The sequence below is a fragment of the Nothobranchius furzeri genome, chromosome 4, assembly GCF_043380555.1.
Source record: "Nothobranchius furzeri strain GRZ-AD chromosome 4, NfurGRZ-RIMD1, whole genome shotgun sequence".
Taxonomy (NCBI): domain Eukaryota; kingdom Metazoa; phylum Chordata; class Actinopteri; order Cyprinodontiformes; family Nothobranchiidae; genus Nothobranchius; species Nothobranchius furzeri.
The window spans coordinates 78,730,521-78,749,509 of record NC_091744.1 but is presented as its reverse complement, the minus strand read 5'-3'; the positions used below and the strand labels follow the sequence as shown (position 1 = coordinate 78,749,509).

At 41.7% G+C, this 18,989-nt stretch overlaps 1 protein-coding gene across 4 annotated transcripts in view; it reads right to left on the bottom strand.

Moving 5' to 3' along the window:
- Positions 1-3,030: 3,030 nt before the first annotated feature.
- Positions 3,031-18,989, bottom strand: part of srgap1a (SLIT-ROBO Rho GTPase activating protein 1a) — a 109,902-nt gene continuing 93,943 nt past the window's right edge. For 2 of the 4 annotated variants that reach the window (XM_015964962.3, XM_015964963.3), the window contains exons 19-22: positions 15,464-15,644; positions 12,126-12,263; positions 4,984-5,347; positions 3,031-3,664 (exon numbers count right to left, since the gene is read on the bottom strand). In XM_015964962.3, the coding sequence (XP_015820448.3) occupies positions 3,257-3,664; positions 4,984-5,347; positions 12,126-12,263; positions 15,464-15,644 (1,091 nt within the window). In that variant the 3' untranslated portion in view covers positions 3,031-3,256. Of the gene's footprint in view, positions 3,665-4,907; positions 5,348-12,125; positions 12,264-15,463; positions 15,645-18,989 lie in introns of all 4 variants that reach the window. The other 2 variants (XM_054733290.2, XM_015964964.3) reach the window with 2 other exon arrangements.

The window sequence follows — 18,989 nt, the reverse complement described above, 5'->3', positions numbered from 1 at the left end:
AAGCTAGTCTCTGATCTGAACCTCCACTCCCCTGGAAGTAGGCCACTAACGTGCACTTTCTCCTAGTTACAGGCATAGAGTGGTTGATTTCATTCTGCAGTTGAAAATGTGTCCTTCGTGTCACAGATGACTGCTTTAAACCTCCACCACAGAGTAGATATTCTGTAAATTACTTCTGCATGGGCAACCCCGCTGTAAAAACCATGCATGCTGTACACAAAGATACACGTTATGGCCAACACATGATGTGTGTTAGGCTACTAACAGACTCAGTGGCGGATTTAGCAATTTGGGGGCCCAAGGCAAACACAGACATGGGGCCCCCTTACACTAAATTTTCGTTATCTTTAACTGGATTTGCGAAACTCCCCTCTTCTGACATGAGTTATTTTCACTTTTTATTAGTCCTCCTCCTTTTCCCTGTCTTTCTCTCCCTTTGAGTGCTGTCAGTGCTCCTGTGCTTTTGCCTGTTTTTTTCTTCTATTTTCCGTTTTGGTCTGTGTTTTCCTCCCTTTAAACATTTTCCATTGTCCTTCCTTTCTGCTTCCTTTGATGTTAACATAGAAAAACGACGTCACTTTCAGAAGTGAAGATAAAAGCTTTTTTAAAGCAAGCTGCATCTTTCTCTTATTGGAGCCACCAGGACAACTCCATTTCATGCTTCATGTTTTCACTACCGCTTCGAGTTTGTTACAAATGCTCCCTCTCTTCTTCTTTTTCAGTTTTATCGTCTTCTTTTTTGTGGTCTTACAGCACTTGGCAAACAACAATTTGGTGCATTACTGCCACCAACTGGATTGGACTGGAATAACTACCAATCACTTCCTGTTTGTGCATCGGCGTCTTAAAGGAATAGTCCATTGTGGCATTAACAGAGGGGTGCCAGCAGTCAGGGCTAGGCAGGCCGCCCAATATAAGGGGCCCCCAGGCGGCCGCCGACCTATCCCTAAAAGTCAAACCGCCACTGAACAGACTTGGTAGTCGTGGTTAGAGTACCAAGGCAGTTTTAACCACTGGACTACCAAGGCCAATACAACAGCAAACTTGCCTAAGACACTGTTGTAGGCACGTTTTGTCGGTGCGGGCGTGAGCGGAGCTTCACTAAAACAAAACGTTTAATTTCCAGGTATAAATTCAGGCTGATGAAAATAACTCATTTTAAATAAATGACATCTTAATAGTGCCAACAGTAATATTTGATCATTTATTGTGCCTCAAAGATTTAATAATTTCAGTGAATGTACCCACATTGTACCCAATTATACAAAAAATATAAAAGTATTATAAATAAAATGAGCTGAACTTATTAAAAGTAAAATAAAAAAATACAATCCAACTCCGATTCAACAAACTATTTCCTTTATTAAAAAAAAATACTCCTCCGAATAACCTCTAAATGTGATGTTACATGCCGTATTTACAGTTATATACATAAAAGTGCAATGTCACAAGGTGTAAGCTGTTATAATTTATTCTGCCATCAAACTGTTTGGAAATTGTCACAGTCTTACACGTCCTACACTGCATTTACCACGAAGACGCAACAGGACAGAATGTCTGAAGTTCTGCTAAAACATTTTCAAAGGCACTTTCACAAGTACATACAACAGATGTACAAAACACCACAACGTAGCTTAAAGCCTACACAGCATAACAGAGTCCTATTGGTGATGGTACATAGTGACTAAAGCCCATGGTCCTGTATACAACCGGCTTCATGCTAAATCTTGTACATCTTAGGCTCTAAGTGATTTCTTCCCTGCAACACGACAAAAATAAAACCGATTACAAAAATAATGAACGTTAGTAAATTCAGAAATAAACATTTTGATCTTTATACACACTTTTTCATCAAGTCAAAGATGGTGTAAACCTGCTGTGAGAACATTGCTTATTCATTGCAAACCCACAATTTGTATATGAAAAAATATTCCAAAGACATGCATTTTTTATAATAGAGGTTAAAAAAGGAGAAATATTATAACTGGAAGTCTGACACAGCACTACGTTAGAGCCACATCCTCCCAGTTGGGTCTTTGATCTTCTTCAGTATCCTAAGGGTTGTTTGCATCCACAGAAAGCAGTAAGATCCACACAGACAGCCCTAACGAGGGTCTGAAATCACAAAGTGGCATGCTCACCTGGACAGAAAACAGACTGCAAAGACTAAAAAGCAAACCACTGTTGTCAGAAACCCTCTCAGAAGCACAGTGAACACGATGAAGAACAGTCATATGGTCCATGGCTACTGGCAGCACGCCAAAAGGATGCTACCTTAATTAAGTCTATACACATCAGTGAATGTGAAGTGTCAACATCCATGCTTTAACTTATACACTCATATCTTTGGGTAGATACAGGCAAGGCATACAGACGGCTATGGCATGTCCACATGGTAAAATATCATGTTTGTTGTAGTTCTTCACACTTGTTTCCCCCCTAATGTTCAAACAAAGGCACACACACACACACACATACATACATTATCGGGTACTGATTCAGCAGAATGCATTGAAATGTGGAGTTCAGAATGAATTAGTGGTTTTACCCAATCATATCTCTTTCCAGACATCACAGAACACGCTACAGTTAGTCTGGGTGTAATCAGTAAAGAGTTGATGTTTATAAATCCTGATTTGAAAGCCTTACCAACAAAAGCTGCGACTCACACGTTAGGATAAAGAAAACAAAATGCGTCAGTACCATTGATCTTCTAATAGACTACCATTAATATGCAGTTTGGGACTCTTCTGGCACACAAAACGTCCAATCCTCAAACACTTTCCGCTCAGGTGGTCACCGCAACATTAAAATGTTGAAATTTGAAATTCAGTTGCGTCTAGCCGAGTCGGTAAAGCCTTTGAAGCGATTCTCAGCGCCTTCCAGCACCCTCCCAGTATTAGCCTTGGGGTTTCCCCAGTTCTCTTCAAGCTCTCTGTGGTTTGCAGGTGAACCAAGAAGCTGCACGCACGTCTGAGCTCTTCCATTTCTTTCAGCTAAACTAACAAGGAAGCCATTGTGATTTGTCGTTCCAGTTGGTTTTAAAAGAACATTTGAGATATTATTCTAAGCATTTTAAAGCATAACTTCACACAATATCGATACAAATCAAGTCTACATTGCATCTACAGCCTACAAAGGTCTCTCAGATCAGATCGGAGTCCCCTTCTGTTTTTCTCGTGTATTTTACTGAAGACACAGGTAGAATTTCCCAACCCGATGGAAACGGGTTTCCAGTTCAGCTTTGTCTCAGAGGTTACATGGTACAGGATTTGTCCAGAGGGTCCTGAGTAGACCCATTGGGAGCCTGCGGGGTCTGGTTGGACTTGGGCATGACCATGGGTTTGGGCCTCAAAGCGGGGGGCTTCAGCTGCACCCCCATGCGTGGTGCCACCATGGGCTTGAAGGTGCTCATGGCCTCGCTGGAAGAGCTAGCGCTGCGGCGGATGGGTGGCTCCGTGTTGGAGGCTGACCTCAGCATGACACCGTGGATGGGACTCAGGGACTCACCAGAAGTTTCCAGCATTGCACCTCCTCCGCTGCTCCCAGAGGTTTGCCGCTGCTCCAGGGTGTCCAGCACCACGTCAGGGGCGTGCTTGGCTGAGCTCTGACGCTCCAACTCGCGCAGCTCGTTCAAAGCAGTGTTCATAGTTTCCTCTATGTCCTGCAGAACATAAAAAACAGTGTTAGAGAGGTGGTGGATTGGGCACAAAAGCTGGGAAAAGTGGAAAACTAGAAGGAGATAGAAGATAACAATCAGAAAGAAATGACTAAGATAAAGTCGGTGAAAAAATAAAGCAGAGACGAATTAAAAGTATATATATAACAGGGATCATAAGAAAGTGTTAAATAGATAAAACATGCATATACATGCAGAGTTAGAAGAAATATTACCTGCATGCTAATGACTGAATAAGAGGAAGATGCAGAGATGATGAATTCTCATCAGAGCATGCTCCAAGTAGGCAGAGAGGAACTGCACACTGAGCCTCCATACAAAAGCCATTTATGGCTTCACACGTCATTTGTATTAATTAAAAAACAAAAGAAATAAGACTTGACATACTCTAAAATATATCTAGAATCATAGACCATCTGTAGCAGTAGCAAGTCGGTTTAGCCAGGCGCCATTGCAGCATCAGCAGGTGTACCATTGGCTCGAATGCTTTTATATCTTATATAGTCAGTAACTTGATGCAATTTGCTGGGTTCCTTATATAGGAAAAATTACTTCTGATTGGCTTAACGAACTGACCTGAATTGGAATGTTTATTATGTGAAGTGCCTTGAGACGACTCTTGTCGTGATTTGGCGCTATATAAATAAACTTGAATTGAATATCTTGCCAATCACAGCGCTTGCTGGGCGGGCTTAACACTTGAGCTGCAACAGAGAAAAACTACAGACTGTTGCTCAGGAACGGTGCTAATTTCAAACTGCTTTGGCATCAAATTTGGAAAATGTAGTCCTGAGCTCTTCTTTGAGACAGGAGCAGAGAGAGGCACCTCATTTATTTAGAAAAACATGGATTTGCTTCTTCTCCAACTATGTATGGTAGACTGCCCCGTTGACTGATTGCTGTAGCAATCAATACGTCACGTTGTTCGTTGCTCTAGTTGCATACAGAGACCGATTGAATGACAACTGTAGATTCTGCCCCACATCTGGGTGGTTTCAATGGGTCATGGCCAGACTATATGTTTACATATGGTGGCTTGCCAGGCTACAGCTTTACCTCAAACAATCAGGTTTTAAGAGTTAAAGTTTTATTAAGTAGATTACAGTAACTCTACTGAGACAGGTTCTAATTCTGAGCTACGCCCCCTGCTGTTTTGCCTGTGAAGCTCGTTGTATGGACTTAGCACGCAGATGGTAGCAGCCAGAGGAAGCAGAAGACAGGGACTGACTATGTTTTTACAGTGCGGGGCAGGGCTTTGATGGTGGAGGGAGCTGCGGTCTGGTCGCCGCTCGTCCCACGCTGACCTGTGCGATGGTCTCCGGATCCAGGGTCTTGCCACTGTGGTGATGATGGCCATCGGTGAAACCGGTGTACTGGCCTGAAGAGGTGGAGCGGCGGATCGGCGGGCTCTCCATCTTCTTCAGGGATTCGTGGCGGCTGATGTTTGTGAGGCTGCCGTGGCCCGTGCGGCGCCGTCGCTCGGGGCTGTCCATGGGCATGTGGTTATGACTCCGCAGCATGTCCCGCGGGCTGAAGTGGCCCAGAACAGGAGAGCCCATCTCTGGGGTCCCGCTGTGTCCCTGCTGGGAGGAATGCAGCATGCAGTGGACGTTGCTGGGACGGGCGGGGGGCCGCCGAGACGGTGGGTCGGATCTTTTCCGGTGCCTGCTGGAGTTGAAGCGAGACGAAAAGGAAACAAGATCAATTTAATCATGACTTTTGAGGAAATATTTCTACATTTTCAAAGTCAGACGTAAGAGATCATCTGTTTCATAAGAATGGCCATGTGATGCTTCTCTCATAGTGCTTTTAAAGTGCTGCGGGTGAATCTTCAGTGACAAAGACATAAAAGTTTAAGATGCAGTAAACATCTACACAAAAATACACATCAACTGTTTGTAGTGGAAAAGACTCCCAATCCTGTATTTAGTGAATTCATATATTCTGCTCTTCATTTCCAACACCAAACAATTATCTAAAGCCGGGCGGACACTGTGTGACTTTTTCACTCGTAGCACTCAGCTTCAGCTAGCTTCAGCTCAAACTGTACGACTTCCTCGCAGGGCAGATCTCACGAGTCATGCGCTCACACTGCACGACCCAGTTCTCGGATGCGACCTGACTGCTCACACTGTACGTCTGGTAGCAACACGTCGGACCTAAAAATATGCTAAAAATAGCAGTTTTTACACAACACGTCAGACTGTTTTGTTTTGCCTGTTGTCCTTCGGGAGTGCTGCAGGAGGACACACGGGGATTTATGGGGTTGGATGAGGAAAATGAAATAAAGAGAGTAAATCTGTGTTTTGTGATCAGTTTAATTTGACATGAACATGACAAACACACTTTCTTGACAGTCCTTGTCACTGTGTGTTAAAAAAAAACGTGTAGAAATAAAAACGAACAACATGTGTTGTTAGGGAAATAGCGGGCGAGCGGTGTTGATGCACAGATTTACTTTCTTTATTTCGTTTTCCTCATCCCATAAATCCCTGTGTCCTCCTGCAGCACTCCCGAAGGACAACAGGCAAAACGAAAAAGTCTGACGTTTTGTGTAAAAACTGCTATTTTTAGCATATTTTTAGGTCCGACGTGTTGCTACCAGACGTACAGTGTGAGCAGTCAGATCGCATCCGAGAACTGGGTCGTACAGTGTGAGCACATGACTCGTGAGATCTGCCCTGCGAGGAAGTCGTACAGTTTGAGCTGAAGCTGAGTGCTGCGAGTGAAAAAGTCGCACAGTGTCCGCCCGGCTTTAGTTCCTGCCAGACTGTTCCTGTCCTGTATTCCTTCTATTAAACACCAGTCAACTTAATATCTGTCCTTTACGTTTGCTGAACGAGTCCTCTTATAAAAAAAACCCAAACTGAATTTGTGACTGAGCTTGATGCACAGCTTCTCCTACTGTTGATGCATTTATTCCCTCAGCTAAGAATATTTATCTTGTGGAAAAAAAGAGTTAGGAAGTGATTAGTTTTTATTTTCTTTTTTTTAATAACATTGATTAATGCAAAACTGAATGTGATCAATATGAAGATGTAAATGAGCAAAAATAAAAAATATTGAAGCCTTTGCCAGATTGACAACTGAGCCGCATAAATGACCAACTAAATCCAATGAGTCAGATTTTCTAGTACAGTTCCCCTTTAAGGTTGTTTTGCAGAGGAGGTAAAGTGGATCTGGATGTTAACCAGATGATGGAAGTCTGGGGTTCATCAGAGCACCAAAACATACTTCCTGGAAGCGGCTGCAGCTGCCGAAGCAGCCCGTCTGTCCTCTGTCTGAACCCGAACCAGAATACACCCCTACACACTTCTTCCGACAAGTGCATTTTTGTAGCACAGAGAAGAAAAGCCTAGCATGTGCTGCTTTTCACGTGCTGCAACAGATGCAATTTTAAAGCATTTCTATTGCACCATAAAGGGCAAACAGAGAGGTTTTAAATGCTTCTACAGTTTTATGGCCCGTAACGCCAAAGTCTTTATCAAAAGCTGTAATTAAAGCTGCCATTAACACTGTTCTCATTCATACTTTAGTTAAAAGGCTCCATAAACTGATGCACGAAGTTCAGGAACAGAACCCAACGACTGTCATTAAATAACACTAAAATAAATTTAGGTTTCATTTATATTTTGAGCAGTACATCGTTTTCTGAAAGGACCGCAACATAGAATATCAAATCAGCAATATCTGGGAACATATATGTCAGATCAATAATTTCAATTAAGCCTTTGTGATGAACGGGAAGTGGATTGCTCATCCGCTAATCACTTCCTGAAGATAAATGGCTTCAATTTGGGAGTTTACATCTGCCTAATGAGTGCTGTCTCAGCCATAACGATGAGGATTTACAAGCAGCTTCATTACCTCGCAGCACAAAAAAAAGGCCATAATGAGGAAGGCAAGAGCCAGGAGAGTTTTGAAGAATACGATTGAGTCATTTCTGCAAAACCGCAGGGAGGCAATCGTTTCCCAGTTGCATCATTTCATCACAGAAAACGAGATAAACCAGGAAGTCTCAGGTCGATCCAAACAGATTTCTGTTCATGTGAGACTGTAAAACGACAAATGCAGGTTTTAAAATGAAGTGCTGTGTTTTTCTGAGTAAACAAGCGCAGGAACTGCTTCCAAACTCCAGGTGGAGCAGTTTATTTTCATAACAGCATCCTCCTCCTGGGACAAAGTGTTCAACAGCAAACAGAAAACGGGGCCACTTAGACTGCAAGCTGACAACACCCTGACAGCTCACCCTGCAGCTTATTTTAGCTGTGGCCAATAATGCATCATAAATCATAAGACAACCTGCAACTTCCTCTTCATCAAAACAACAAAAACCCAACAGAAGGGTCCATCTTTCTCACTGGACGTCGTGGAATCGTTGACACACTGAGACATTCATCTGGAGAATGTACTGTTGATCAAGAACACCAGTAAAAGAAATAAAGCCCAGCAAATAAATGATTCAGCACTTGAGAACTGTCTCGGACGCGAGAGCACGAAGTGAGCGTGAGTCGGCGGCGACGAAGGAAGAGAGGTGGTGATCATCTGGGAAAAGGTGACAGGATGAGTGCTGCAGACGGGAGGCTGGTGAGGATGTTCATTAGAGTCGATGTTAAAAGATTGATTCAGTCAGATGTAAGTTTTATCTGCAGAGTGGCTGCAGCGGTGTAAATACTGGCTCTGGTATGAATCATCAACATTTCAGCACCGAAGAAGGGGGAGTAGGTATGGCTCGGAATAAAATAGCAGTTGTTAATGTGTTTGGCAACAGCGGGGACCAGTCAGACATTTCAGGGTCACAAAATCCACCCACAGAAATACACCACTAAAGAGAGGAGCAGACTAAATACTGGCAGGCAACCAGGAAAGTCTGCCAGGAAGACGGAGGTGCGATCGGATGCGAGTGTCAGCTCAGTGTGCCGCACCTCCAGGATGATTCCGGATTGAAAGCCGACATGTGAATAAAGAAACTAACTGAACAGTTGATAAACAGTTAAAGCTCACATGTGTAATTAGGCTGAGCGGTGAGGTGATGCTGACTGAGGAACTCAAAACCTCGAGGCAAAATTAAGATTTGATGCTTTTTTTAATCACCTGACTGCACGCAGTGGTGCAAAAAGTGGGTATGCAGTGTATGCGACGCATACGGGCGCCGCGCTGGTGGGGGAACCTAAGCAATGATGGGGAAAAGGGCACTTTTTGTGTTTCATAGCTATTTGTGCATGTGTAAATTAAATAATAATTAACAGAAGCAAGCGATTGGGCGCCCCTCCGCAGCCCTGCTCCACGCCCCCGCCCCACACTCACACACACACAGAACATGAACACTCTTGACGAGTCCAGCGCGTGTGCCCGCGAATACACACTGGGGCGCGAGTGTTTTCATTTGAATGATATCTACTGTCATCTGATCAGCTAGCTAGGTTAGCTAGAGATGGAAAGACCAAAAAAAAAAAGCTCTCCGGGGCACAAAACAGAAAACGGAAGAGGGAAAAGGAAAATGATTTCGTAGGGATGAAAAAACTTAAGTGGTTGAAAGACAGTAGGTGAGTAATCTCGCAAGAAGGCGTAGTTATTCCTTTTAGCTGAAGCTGTTAGCCTGCCCCTAGTAAAATGACAGGTTACGGGTGTCTTCTGTATCGGTCACAAGATCAGGGTTTTAATCTCACACAGGCTTCTGGGAGCAGTCGGATCTCCGTGAGAGCAGCGGGGGTGGTGGTGGGGGGTGTTGTTGATTCCGTTAGATCTAAGTGAGGAGGGGTTTCTGTTTGTCTAATATCAATAAACATATGTAACAGATAATCACAAGAAAAATAAAGGAACCAGGGGTGGTTATTTAGTTTTCTGACAGTAATCCTTGGTTTAGTTTGATGTTGAGTGATAATACTGATAAATTATTGAATATGGTGATGCACTTCAGATTTGCTCTTAAATTCCTGCAATTTTAAACTAAAATATAATGTTTTTATATGTAGTTTGAGTCTTGTATTTTTTTTTATTTCTAAATTCAAATTTCTTATTATTCCGATGTGAGGATGGAGAGAGACAAGAAAAGAAGAGAGATAAAGAATCAGGACGGAGAGAGGAAGGCACTGGTTGGTTTAATACTAGGTGGAAGTGATCACTCACTTAATACCAAGTGGTCAATTTTTAAATATTCTTTCTAATGACGATGTGCATTTTCAAGAGTAGTAATTTATAGCTGTTAAATGATGCCTGAGACCAGTGATGACAGCTAGGAATAAATATACTAGAATGGCCATTAAAAACCTGGAATTCTAGTATGATTAGAATTTTACTGACCATCTTTTTGTCCTTTAAGAAAAATAAGTGCAGGCAGAGAAGGCAAGTCAGTGACTACAGAGGAGAATGTGGAGCTGAGAGGTCAACATGATGAAGAAGAGGGACAGAAACATTGAGATCCACATGATGAAGGAGAGAGAGAACAGAGAGGTCTACAAGAAGAAGAGGGAGAAGAACAGAGAGATTCACATGATGAAGAAGACGGACAGAAAGAGAGAGGTCCGAATGATGAAGAAGAGGGAGAAGAACAGAGAGGGCAACATGATAAAGAGGAAGAGGAAAAGAGAAGTGCAGAGGAGAGGGCTGGTGAAAGAAAGACCTTATGGGTAATGGGATGGCAGGTTTTTTTTTGGGGGGGGGGGGGGGGGGGCTCAATTATGTGGTTGCATACCCCTCATAAAGTAGGTAGCTACGCCCCTGCATGCATGTCACAGGAATACTTTTCACAGTTGCTTTAGAACGTCTGATAGTGGAAGAAAGAACATAAAGAAAATCTGAAAAGGACAAAAAGGCTCAAAAGTCTACGACTGATTCAAACTGAAGAAAACACAAGAAACTGAGTTGTTTCTGATCAAAATGGGAACACAATCAGTCTTTAACATGAGACCAGCAAGGTTATATTACAAAGTATTGAGATGAGCTTTAGTTACTGACCAAATACTTCTGTTTTACACCATTACATATACATTTTTAAAAAATCATGTCCCTCACAGCTGAAGTGTATGGAAATTACAGACCTCTCATCTTTTTCAGTGGGACAACTTGCATAATTGGTGGCTACCAAAATAAAACAAAAGAGTTGATTCCCTACATTTGTAACAGGATGAAATGACTGTTTTTCCCCCTCCTCTAATGCAGGACTGGTCTGCATGAGATATGGTCTCAAGCTCTCATGCATTTGCTTCTAACCTGCTTATTTCCAGCTCAACAGAAGAATGAAGAATGAACTATTTTCTTTTATTAATCAAAGAACTCTATTTTAATAAATCTAATCCAACCAAGTGTTAGTCAATAAATAAGATGTGACTGATCTGTGAAATCAAAATATTAATTACTTTATTACAATCCTATAGAATATAATACGTAATATGACTTTAAATGTTTCAACAGGACTGATCTCACGTAGCGTTAAAAGACATGACACATTACTTTCACTGATCCAATCAGAATCTGACAGATCTAACGGAGGCGTGGTTTTGATGGTGTTTGGTAACTCTGTCAAATTTTCATTCGACCATAAACCAAAACATCTGAAGTATAAAACTATGCCACGTCATCTCTAACGCCAGTTCAAAGCGATCCAGAGAAAGTGACGGAGTGGCCAATCCGTAACTCTCCTCTTCAACCAAAAGAACCGACGACAAGCTGAACAATTCGTTGCTGTTCCAACTGCTGCAACAGTTCCTTTCAGAATAAAAGCTGAACCATCAATACCCAGGCTCGGGTCTCACCAGGCGCCAATAAAATTGTCGTGACCCGGAAGTATCTCAAGACGGGTGGTCGGCTGCCGTGGCTGTTTCTACCGGCTACAGCTCCATAAGGTCAAGCTGGACCTTTACACCTCCTGATCTGACGGGGACTTCCAATCAGGGTATGTAGACCGACAAATGGCGTCGAATGTGTTTATGAATCTCCTAACCAAAGCTTAACGCGAAGACATCACCTTCAGTTCCCATCAGAACTAATCACTTCGGATTTGCTGGTTCTGAGCAACATCACACGTCATCCCATTCACCATCTCATCCACCTTAGTTACACCATTCATGTAGTGTTTAAAGTCAGTCTAGTTTAATTTGTTAGTAATAAAATTCTTAACTTTTAAACTCGACTCTCTCTCTCTCTTCTGTTGTCTCCGAGTGAATACGAAGCTGTTATCTAATCCCTGCATTAAAAAGTTCCAATCTTCTGGTTTAAAATAACCTCACAGATCCATAAGGTGGATTTCATATTTCCTATGGAATCCTACGCCTTATGGCTTATTAAATAACATGTAATTTAATTCATTCCATATTACACGAAGTTGATAAAAAACCAGCACATTTGTAACATATTTTCAGGTTATTTTCTTAAACCACAGACATTCTTAATTCCAAATCTACCTCGTTTTTTTCTGCCTCCACTCTATTTTAGTGTAGAAATGTACCTAGTGATGTAGGCTTCAGAAATCCTGGCATCAGTTGGTGAGCTGACGTCCTTTCCTGAGCATCTATCCTCTGCAGCATGACCACTGCTGGCTTCACTGTCTGTCTTCTGACTCAGGGTGTCTGAGAAGTTGTCATCGCTGAGAAGCAGAGACAGAGTGACATTGAGACACGGGGGAGGGAAAAAGCAAGAGGAAGGGACAGAAACACCTAACTGAATAGAAAAAAAAAAGGAAATCAGCAAATCAGCCAGTCTTTCATATTTGCAGTTTTTCGATAACGGTGTTTGATTTCTCGTTTCCTGCGAGTCAGCATGCACCCTCAGCCTTCCAAGGCCCCAGGAGTCGGATGAGTCATGATGCTTGGTCTCTTAGTATTCTGGAGCTGCACTGTGGTAACGACACATGCAGGCACGACAGCTGGATGGGAATCAGTGAGGTATGTGACTGGATGTCGTGTACAGTCGGTGCCTGTCAGGTGGCAGTCAGATCTACTGAGCTGCACTGTTGCCTCTGATGATGTACATTAGGAGAGCACAAAATGCATTCACTATTTAGCTGCAACTGCATGGCGGTGCAGACAGCAACAGAGCAAGACCAAGTACTTCAAATGTAAACAACCCTTAAAAGCAACCACAGAGGAACGTAAACTCCCTTAAAGTTAGGGTTTGAGCTAAAGTGGCCTCTTAAACATTGCATGTTTCATTCTGGGCTCTTTAGTGGAGCGAGTGGTGATCCCCGTTGTGGTTTCTCACACATTCCTCATTCAGCTGTTAAACAACAAGGGAGGATATTAATCAGGGGACAATGTAGCTGTAAACTGGTTTACAGATTCGTTAACTAGGACAGACCATCAGCGATGTTCTGGTGAATTATTGATAAGATTCACGCTGACGGGACAGCAGCAGCGTAGAGAGGAAATGGCACGAAGACATTTGAAATGGCTGTTATGTCAGCCAGGTTCTAAGTGACTGGAGTGATTTTGCACCACTCCTAATGAGATGGTGAATTCAGTCCATTAGGTACCAACAGTTGCTAAGGTAATGTGTCCTCGTTAGTGCTAAGAGCATTGAGACGGTGACAGCGGGGCCGGTGGAGGACCACAGGGATGGAGAATACTCCACAGAAGAGCAGGGATGAGAGCAGTGGGCAGGAAAATGAGGCCGAGGGTCCTCTGTGCACGAATCCTCGGTCGAGGGACGGCTCGCAGACTCTCGTCGAGCAAAATCAACAGAGACGGGTGTGATGTTTAACCCAAAGGGATAGCTCAGTTATTCAGAAGTTCAATGTTTGGAACTGCTGGGCCAATGCTTAAACATACAGAAATCATTCTTCCCATATTTTAAATGCATGTTTAAAAATCTAATGTTACTTATGGATTAGGATTTACTTTAAGTCGTGCAAAAGACAAATAAAACAGAAAAGTCTCATTTACTGTAAGGGCATTAAAAAAAAGAACCATCAGCAAAATATTCCCTTAAATCTTGACATGAAAGCAGAGTGGAACATTTCCCAAAAGTCAAATCCTTATTTTAATTCTTCCCACTTATAGAGATTCGATGATTAGAGGTGACCCGACTGGTTGGTATTCGCCAGGCGAATGAGCTCCGTGCTTGACGAGGCTCTTCTGCTTGCATACAAAGGAGAAAACACATCCAATCCAAGAATGTATTTTATATGACACATCTACGGACCCTTTTTAGATTTCTTCTGTTTTTTGTTGCACCTAAAGTTTCAATATCAAAGACTCACCGAGTAAATACATAATCATACTTTCCAAAGATGATTTGAAGTAGGCTAAAAGGTTGGCGTTTCAGGAAAAACTCCATGCCAATAGTCAAACACAGCAGTGGTAGAGCGATGGTCTGGTGCTGCCTTGTTGCTTCAGGGCCTAGATCATTTGCTGTAATAATGGAAACCATGAATTCTGCTCTACTAGAAAATCCTGAGGGCTGATGTCTAACCTTTGATCTTAAAAGAGGTTTATGCTGACAAATCCTCCAAAGTGGCTAAATTCAAACATTCCTGTAAATGAGCTTGAGCTACAGACACGTGAGACACTCTTTTGCAGCTATCACAAACAGTTGATCGCAGTTGTGGCCTCCAAAGCCCCCTTCAGGCAGGCCGTGTAAAACGGAAATGTTCCGGGTTCTGTCCGTAAGACCTTTGTGTCTGAATACAAACATCCGGATAACGTTTTCCGTAATTTAACCGGACGACGCCCCTAGTAACAGGTCCGGACTTGTTACGGACAAGGTGGCTGCTTCAGACTGGTGAGGTCGAGTTCCGGACAGGGAGGAGGGGGAGGGGGAGGAGGAGGGGAACGGGGGACGCTGTGCGCACCTAGATAGCCCGCTGCTGTAGCATGCGGCGAACCATGGCAGCTCGCCTCCTACGGTACCGTCTAGACGCGTGACGGAGCGCTTCACACCGCTTCAGTGATTCCTTTAACCATTGAGCTTCATCATCCAGGTCTCTTATGCATCTTTGTGTGCGCAGAATTATGCTTAACATAAGTCCGATCCCCCCGTACAAAAGTGGTGTGTCTGAAAACACAGTTCCGGTTACAGACCGGATTGAATTGTCCACACATATTCCAGAATGTCTATCTGAAAAGGGCTCAAGAGTGCAAGAGTTCTTGGAGTATTCACTAACCCATACCTTCCACTGGTCATGAAAACAATGTGTAACGAAACAGAGGCGTTTTACCAGCGAGCCCCCTTCCAACTGACAGCGATTGTGACGCAAAACGGTATCCAAAGCGTTCCACAGAGCTGATCCTGCGACGTCCCAACATCTCAAGAGAATTACAACAGCACTCGTGATTTCAGAAGTTACAGGCAAGGAGGAAGACAGCTGCGTGTATCCAAAAACGTCTGGTGCTTATTTTCTGTTCTGTTTAAATCGACTACGGGGATTTTACAGGAAATAATGTACCTTTATTTGCACGTGACTTTTATTTTGAAAGTTGTTGGATGTTTTACACTGCTTTCTTGTTTGATTTCCTGTCTGACCCAATCTAAATGCGAAATCTGACGTGTTTTTCAGCGTGTAGAAAATACAATCGAGGCGTAACATCCAGTGCGTTACCGTTTGCTGCCGGTGGAAAGAAACACGTCCCACATAATGGCGGTCAATCGCAGCAAAGTGAGTTTCACGACGCTTCCACGTCCAATGGAAAGAAAGGGTAAAGCCCGTGTCTGTATCTTTGATCAGAAACCTTTAAGTGACACAAAACCCTAAAGAAATTTGTAAGGGAATAAACAGCCTTTCCATTCAGAACAATCCTTTAGACTTTACACACCAATGCACAATTACATATCAGAAAAACAAACACTCACATGTCCTGGACTACGATGTACTGGTGTGGCACCAGGCCATCAATGCCGTTGTGCCTTCCCTCCCACCAGTCGTCAGACGCTCTCTGATAGAGCAGCAGGGATGCTCCCTTCTTGAAGGATAACTCTCTAGAGGAGCGCCCAACATAGTCAAACTTGGCAATGGCTTCAATCGGCTCACCCTCTGGCAACAGAGAGAATTAAACAGGTCAGGTATGTGAAACATGCTGAACATTGAGTAGATGTGTTAAAATCGCAGTGCAGACACTTGCAATGATTGATATGGGCGCTGCAGTCTTGCTGTAACCTCCTAGACTTGGGAACGGCGTGTTTGTTTGGACACACTCAGCTCACATGATGTTCAAGTGTTTAAAGTCAAGTTTTTATTTTAGCTGCAATCAATAGTGACTAGCAAACCAGGGCCACAACCAACCCTGAAGGGATTCAGCAGGATATATATAGAAGGTTTTGACAGGAGGAGATCTATATGACTCAGGGGCATGTCAGTCGCAGTATGGATCATTAAACTGGGTTGATGAATGCTCAGTAACTGTAAGAGAAGAATCCCGTTCCAGTGGCAAAGAAAAACATAAAATACCTGGAAAGGTAATTGAAAAACAATTTTAATAACTTTCACAGCCTTCCACTAAGCTCCAAATCTTAGTATCTTCTGTCACGTCTTTTTTATATTCATAGGTACACTCCTTCAAGCCCCTTTCCACACTCTACAGCAACACACGTCTAAAAATAGAAGCTTTATTTCTCCCTGACTCCTACCTCTGCTCTCCTCCTCACACTCTCTCACCTCAAGTCAGACAGGGGGTCCCTGGATAGAAAAAGCCTCAACCTAACAGATTCGATATATATATATATATATATATATATATATATATATATATATATATATATATATATATATATATATATATATATATATATATATATATAAATACAAATATATATATACATAAATATATATTTATATATATAAATATAAATATATATATATATACATAAATATATATTTATATATATATATAAATATATATATATATATTTATATATATATATAAATATTTATATATATATAAATATATATATATACATAAATATATATTTATATATATATAAATATATATTTATGTAAATATATATAAATAAATAAATATATATATATATATATATATATATATATATATATATATATATATATATATATATATATATACATACATATACATATATCTATATATAAAATATATATAAATACATTTTATAGATAATATAAATGCACACGTTGCATTTAGTCCCAAAATAGATTGCATAATTCTGCTTTCATTTACTGTTTTGCTTTCAACCTTGACTGTTATCCTAACTCTCCCCTGTCCTTGAATCAGTAGATTGTCAATATTGATGGGGCGTATGTGACGCGACTCCTGTACATTGTGAAAGTCAAGAATTTATTGTCTGACTTAATTAAACTGCACCACGGCAAACCGGGCCGTTAATAAAGCTGACAGCAGGCAGTGTGATCCATGAAGGGGACTTGCCCTCTCTTCCCTCATCCGCTTCAACATAATCACACAAATATCCATCCATCCCACTCAGTCGGTGCACATTTTATCCAAAGCGAGCTAAATCTGTAGCTTGAATCTATTAGTCATGTCGTCACATTAATTCTGCACGAGAGGTTGCACACACATGCATATTCACTTTCGAGCTGAGGCTGGCGTTAAAGAGATGCTGAACGATGGAAGGCGGAAGGAGGAAGAAAAATAAAAACTGTCAGATGTCTGACACAAGCCAGTGGAGCACTGCCAGCGTGTGTTGCTTTGCTGCAATGTTCACACAAAGCAGCAGCAGAAGCTTTGTGTGAGAAGTGCAAAGAATCACACAACTAGAGAGCTGTGTTTTCTATTTATTTTTCTAAATAAACTAATCCTCATAGCTCGATGCTGCAAAAAAGGAAGTGTGTCGAGAAGTTAAATGTGTTTTTTTTGTGTGTAAATTTAGACAAACCTCTTGTGCACTGTGACACACACATGTAATCTGATATGTACAGAGTGACTTTTCAGGCTCTAAACAACCAAAGCATGTTGGTGTATTTCCACAAAAGCAAAAGAAAATCAATGAACGAGTTAGTTTTGTGACCTTGTGGTGATCTAACCAGCAGATAGGACATCGGTGATACACGAGAAGTCAAAACCAGACACTTCTTTCTGCATGAAGCCATGGCCCGCGGCAGCATTGTGCTGAATTATGCACGGCAAATGTTTTCCACACAGAACCAGTTAGTGCTCATCGTTAACTTTATAGCTGGAAGTTTCAGTGTTTGCTTTATTGTTGATCTAATCTGCTGCAAGCTACAGGAAGCAACAAAAGGGACCAGCTGGTGGTGGACTGCTGATTTCTCTCACTGAAACCTGAGCTTTTGTTTGGTGGACATTTTTTATTTCAGCTAGCTATTTGGGGTTAGTAGGAAGTCATTAATGTAAAGACTACAAGAAAACAATTACTATAGCTAATTATAAAGCTAATATGTGCCTATTTTTACAAAACAAGCAAAAAGCAAACCTTTAAGAGAATGTCAGGCAGCTATAATCTCCTGGGAATTGTGAACACCCCTAGCAAACATCCCCAAATGGTTTTTTGATTTCATATTAAAAGGAATTTAATGTATAAATAGGGAAAAAGTCTGTAGATTTGTCTTTAAAAGCTACATAACATTATCCATACCAAAACAGTACAGCACTGAGTTAATTGAAAAAAGAACAAATAACCTACGAGAACTTAAGAACTCATATTAGGAGTAGACCGATATATCGGGCCGATATTTACCGCTTTTCATGCATCGGTATCGACTAATTTTTGTCCTCAGTAAAGCAGATTTAAACTCAGGCACATCCACGGGCAGCCCGGTGCAGAATTTATTTTAAATGCATTTTTACGTTCTCTAATAACATCTGCATAACAAATACTCTAAATTAACTTTTATTAGGTGTCTGACTTCAACACTGGGAATTGCACGAAGTTAACGTTTAGCAGTTAGTTAAATTCAGAGATCAAAAATTGATTTTGAAATTTTGTGCATCAACCGGTGTTATAAGTGACATTTCAGCATGAAAATAAGGTGGAAAATGTCTACATGTGCCATGGAAATCGGCTGATAAAAATCAACAGTACGCATCGGCCATCGACTGACCACATATCCGCATCGGTACTGGAAAAACAAATCGGTCTACCTCTAACTCATGTATCATCAGTCGTGCACATTTTAATTCATTTGATGGAGGAGATCTGCCTCCTAAAACTTACAGATAAGGAGTTAAAGAAGTTAATGAGCCGTAGCAACCACTCTTGAATCACCTCTTTAATGTAGATTCCCATAAACAAAGCAGGGAAGTTCCAACTTATGTTTATTTCTTTAAACATAAATTCTGCTTCGTTTGATTTATGGTGCATTGAGCTGAACTCTGTCACATCTGTGTATAATCGTATTTGATGTGATTGTTCCTCTGGCTTCCTCTAA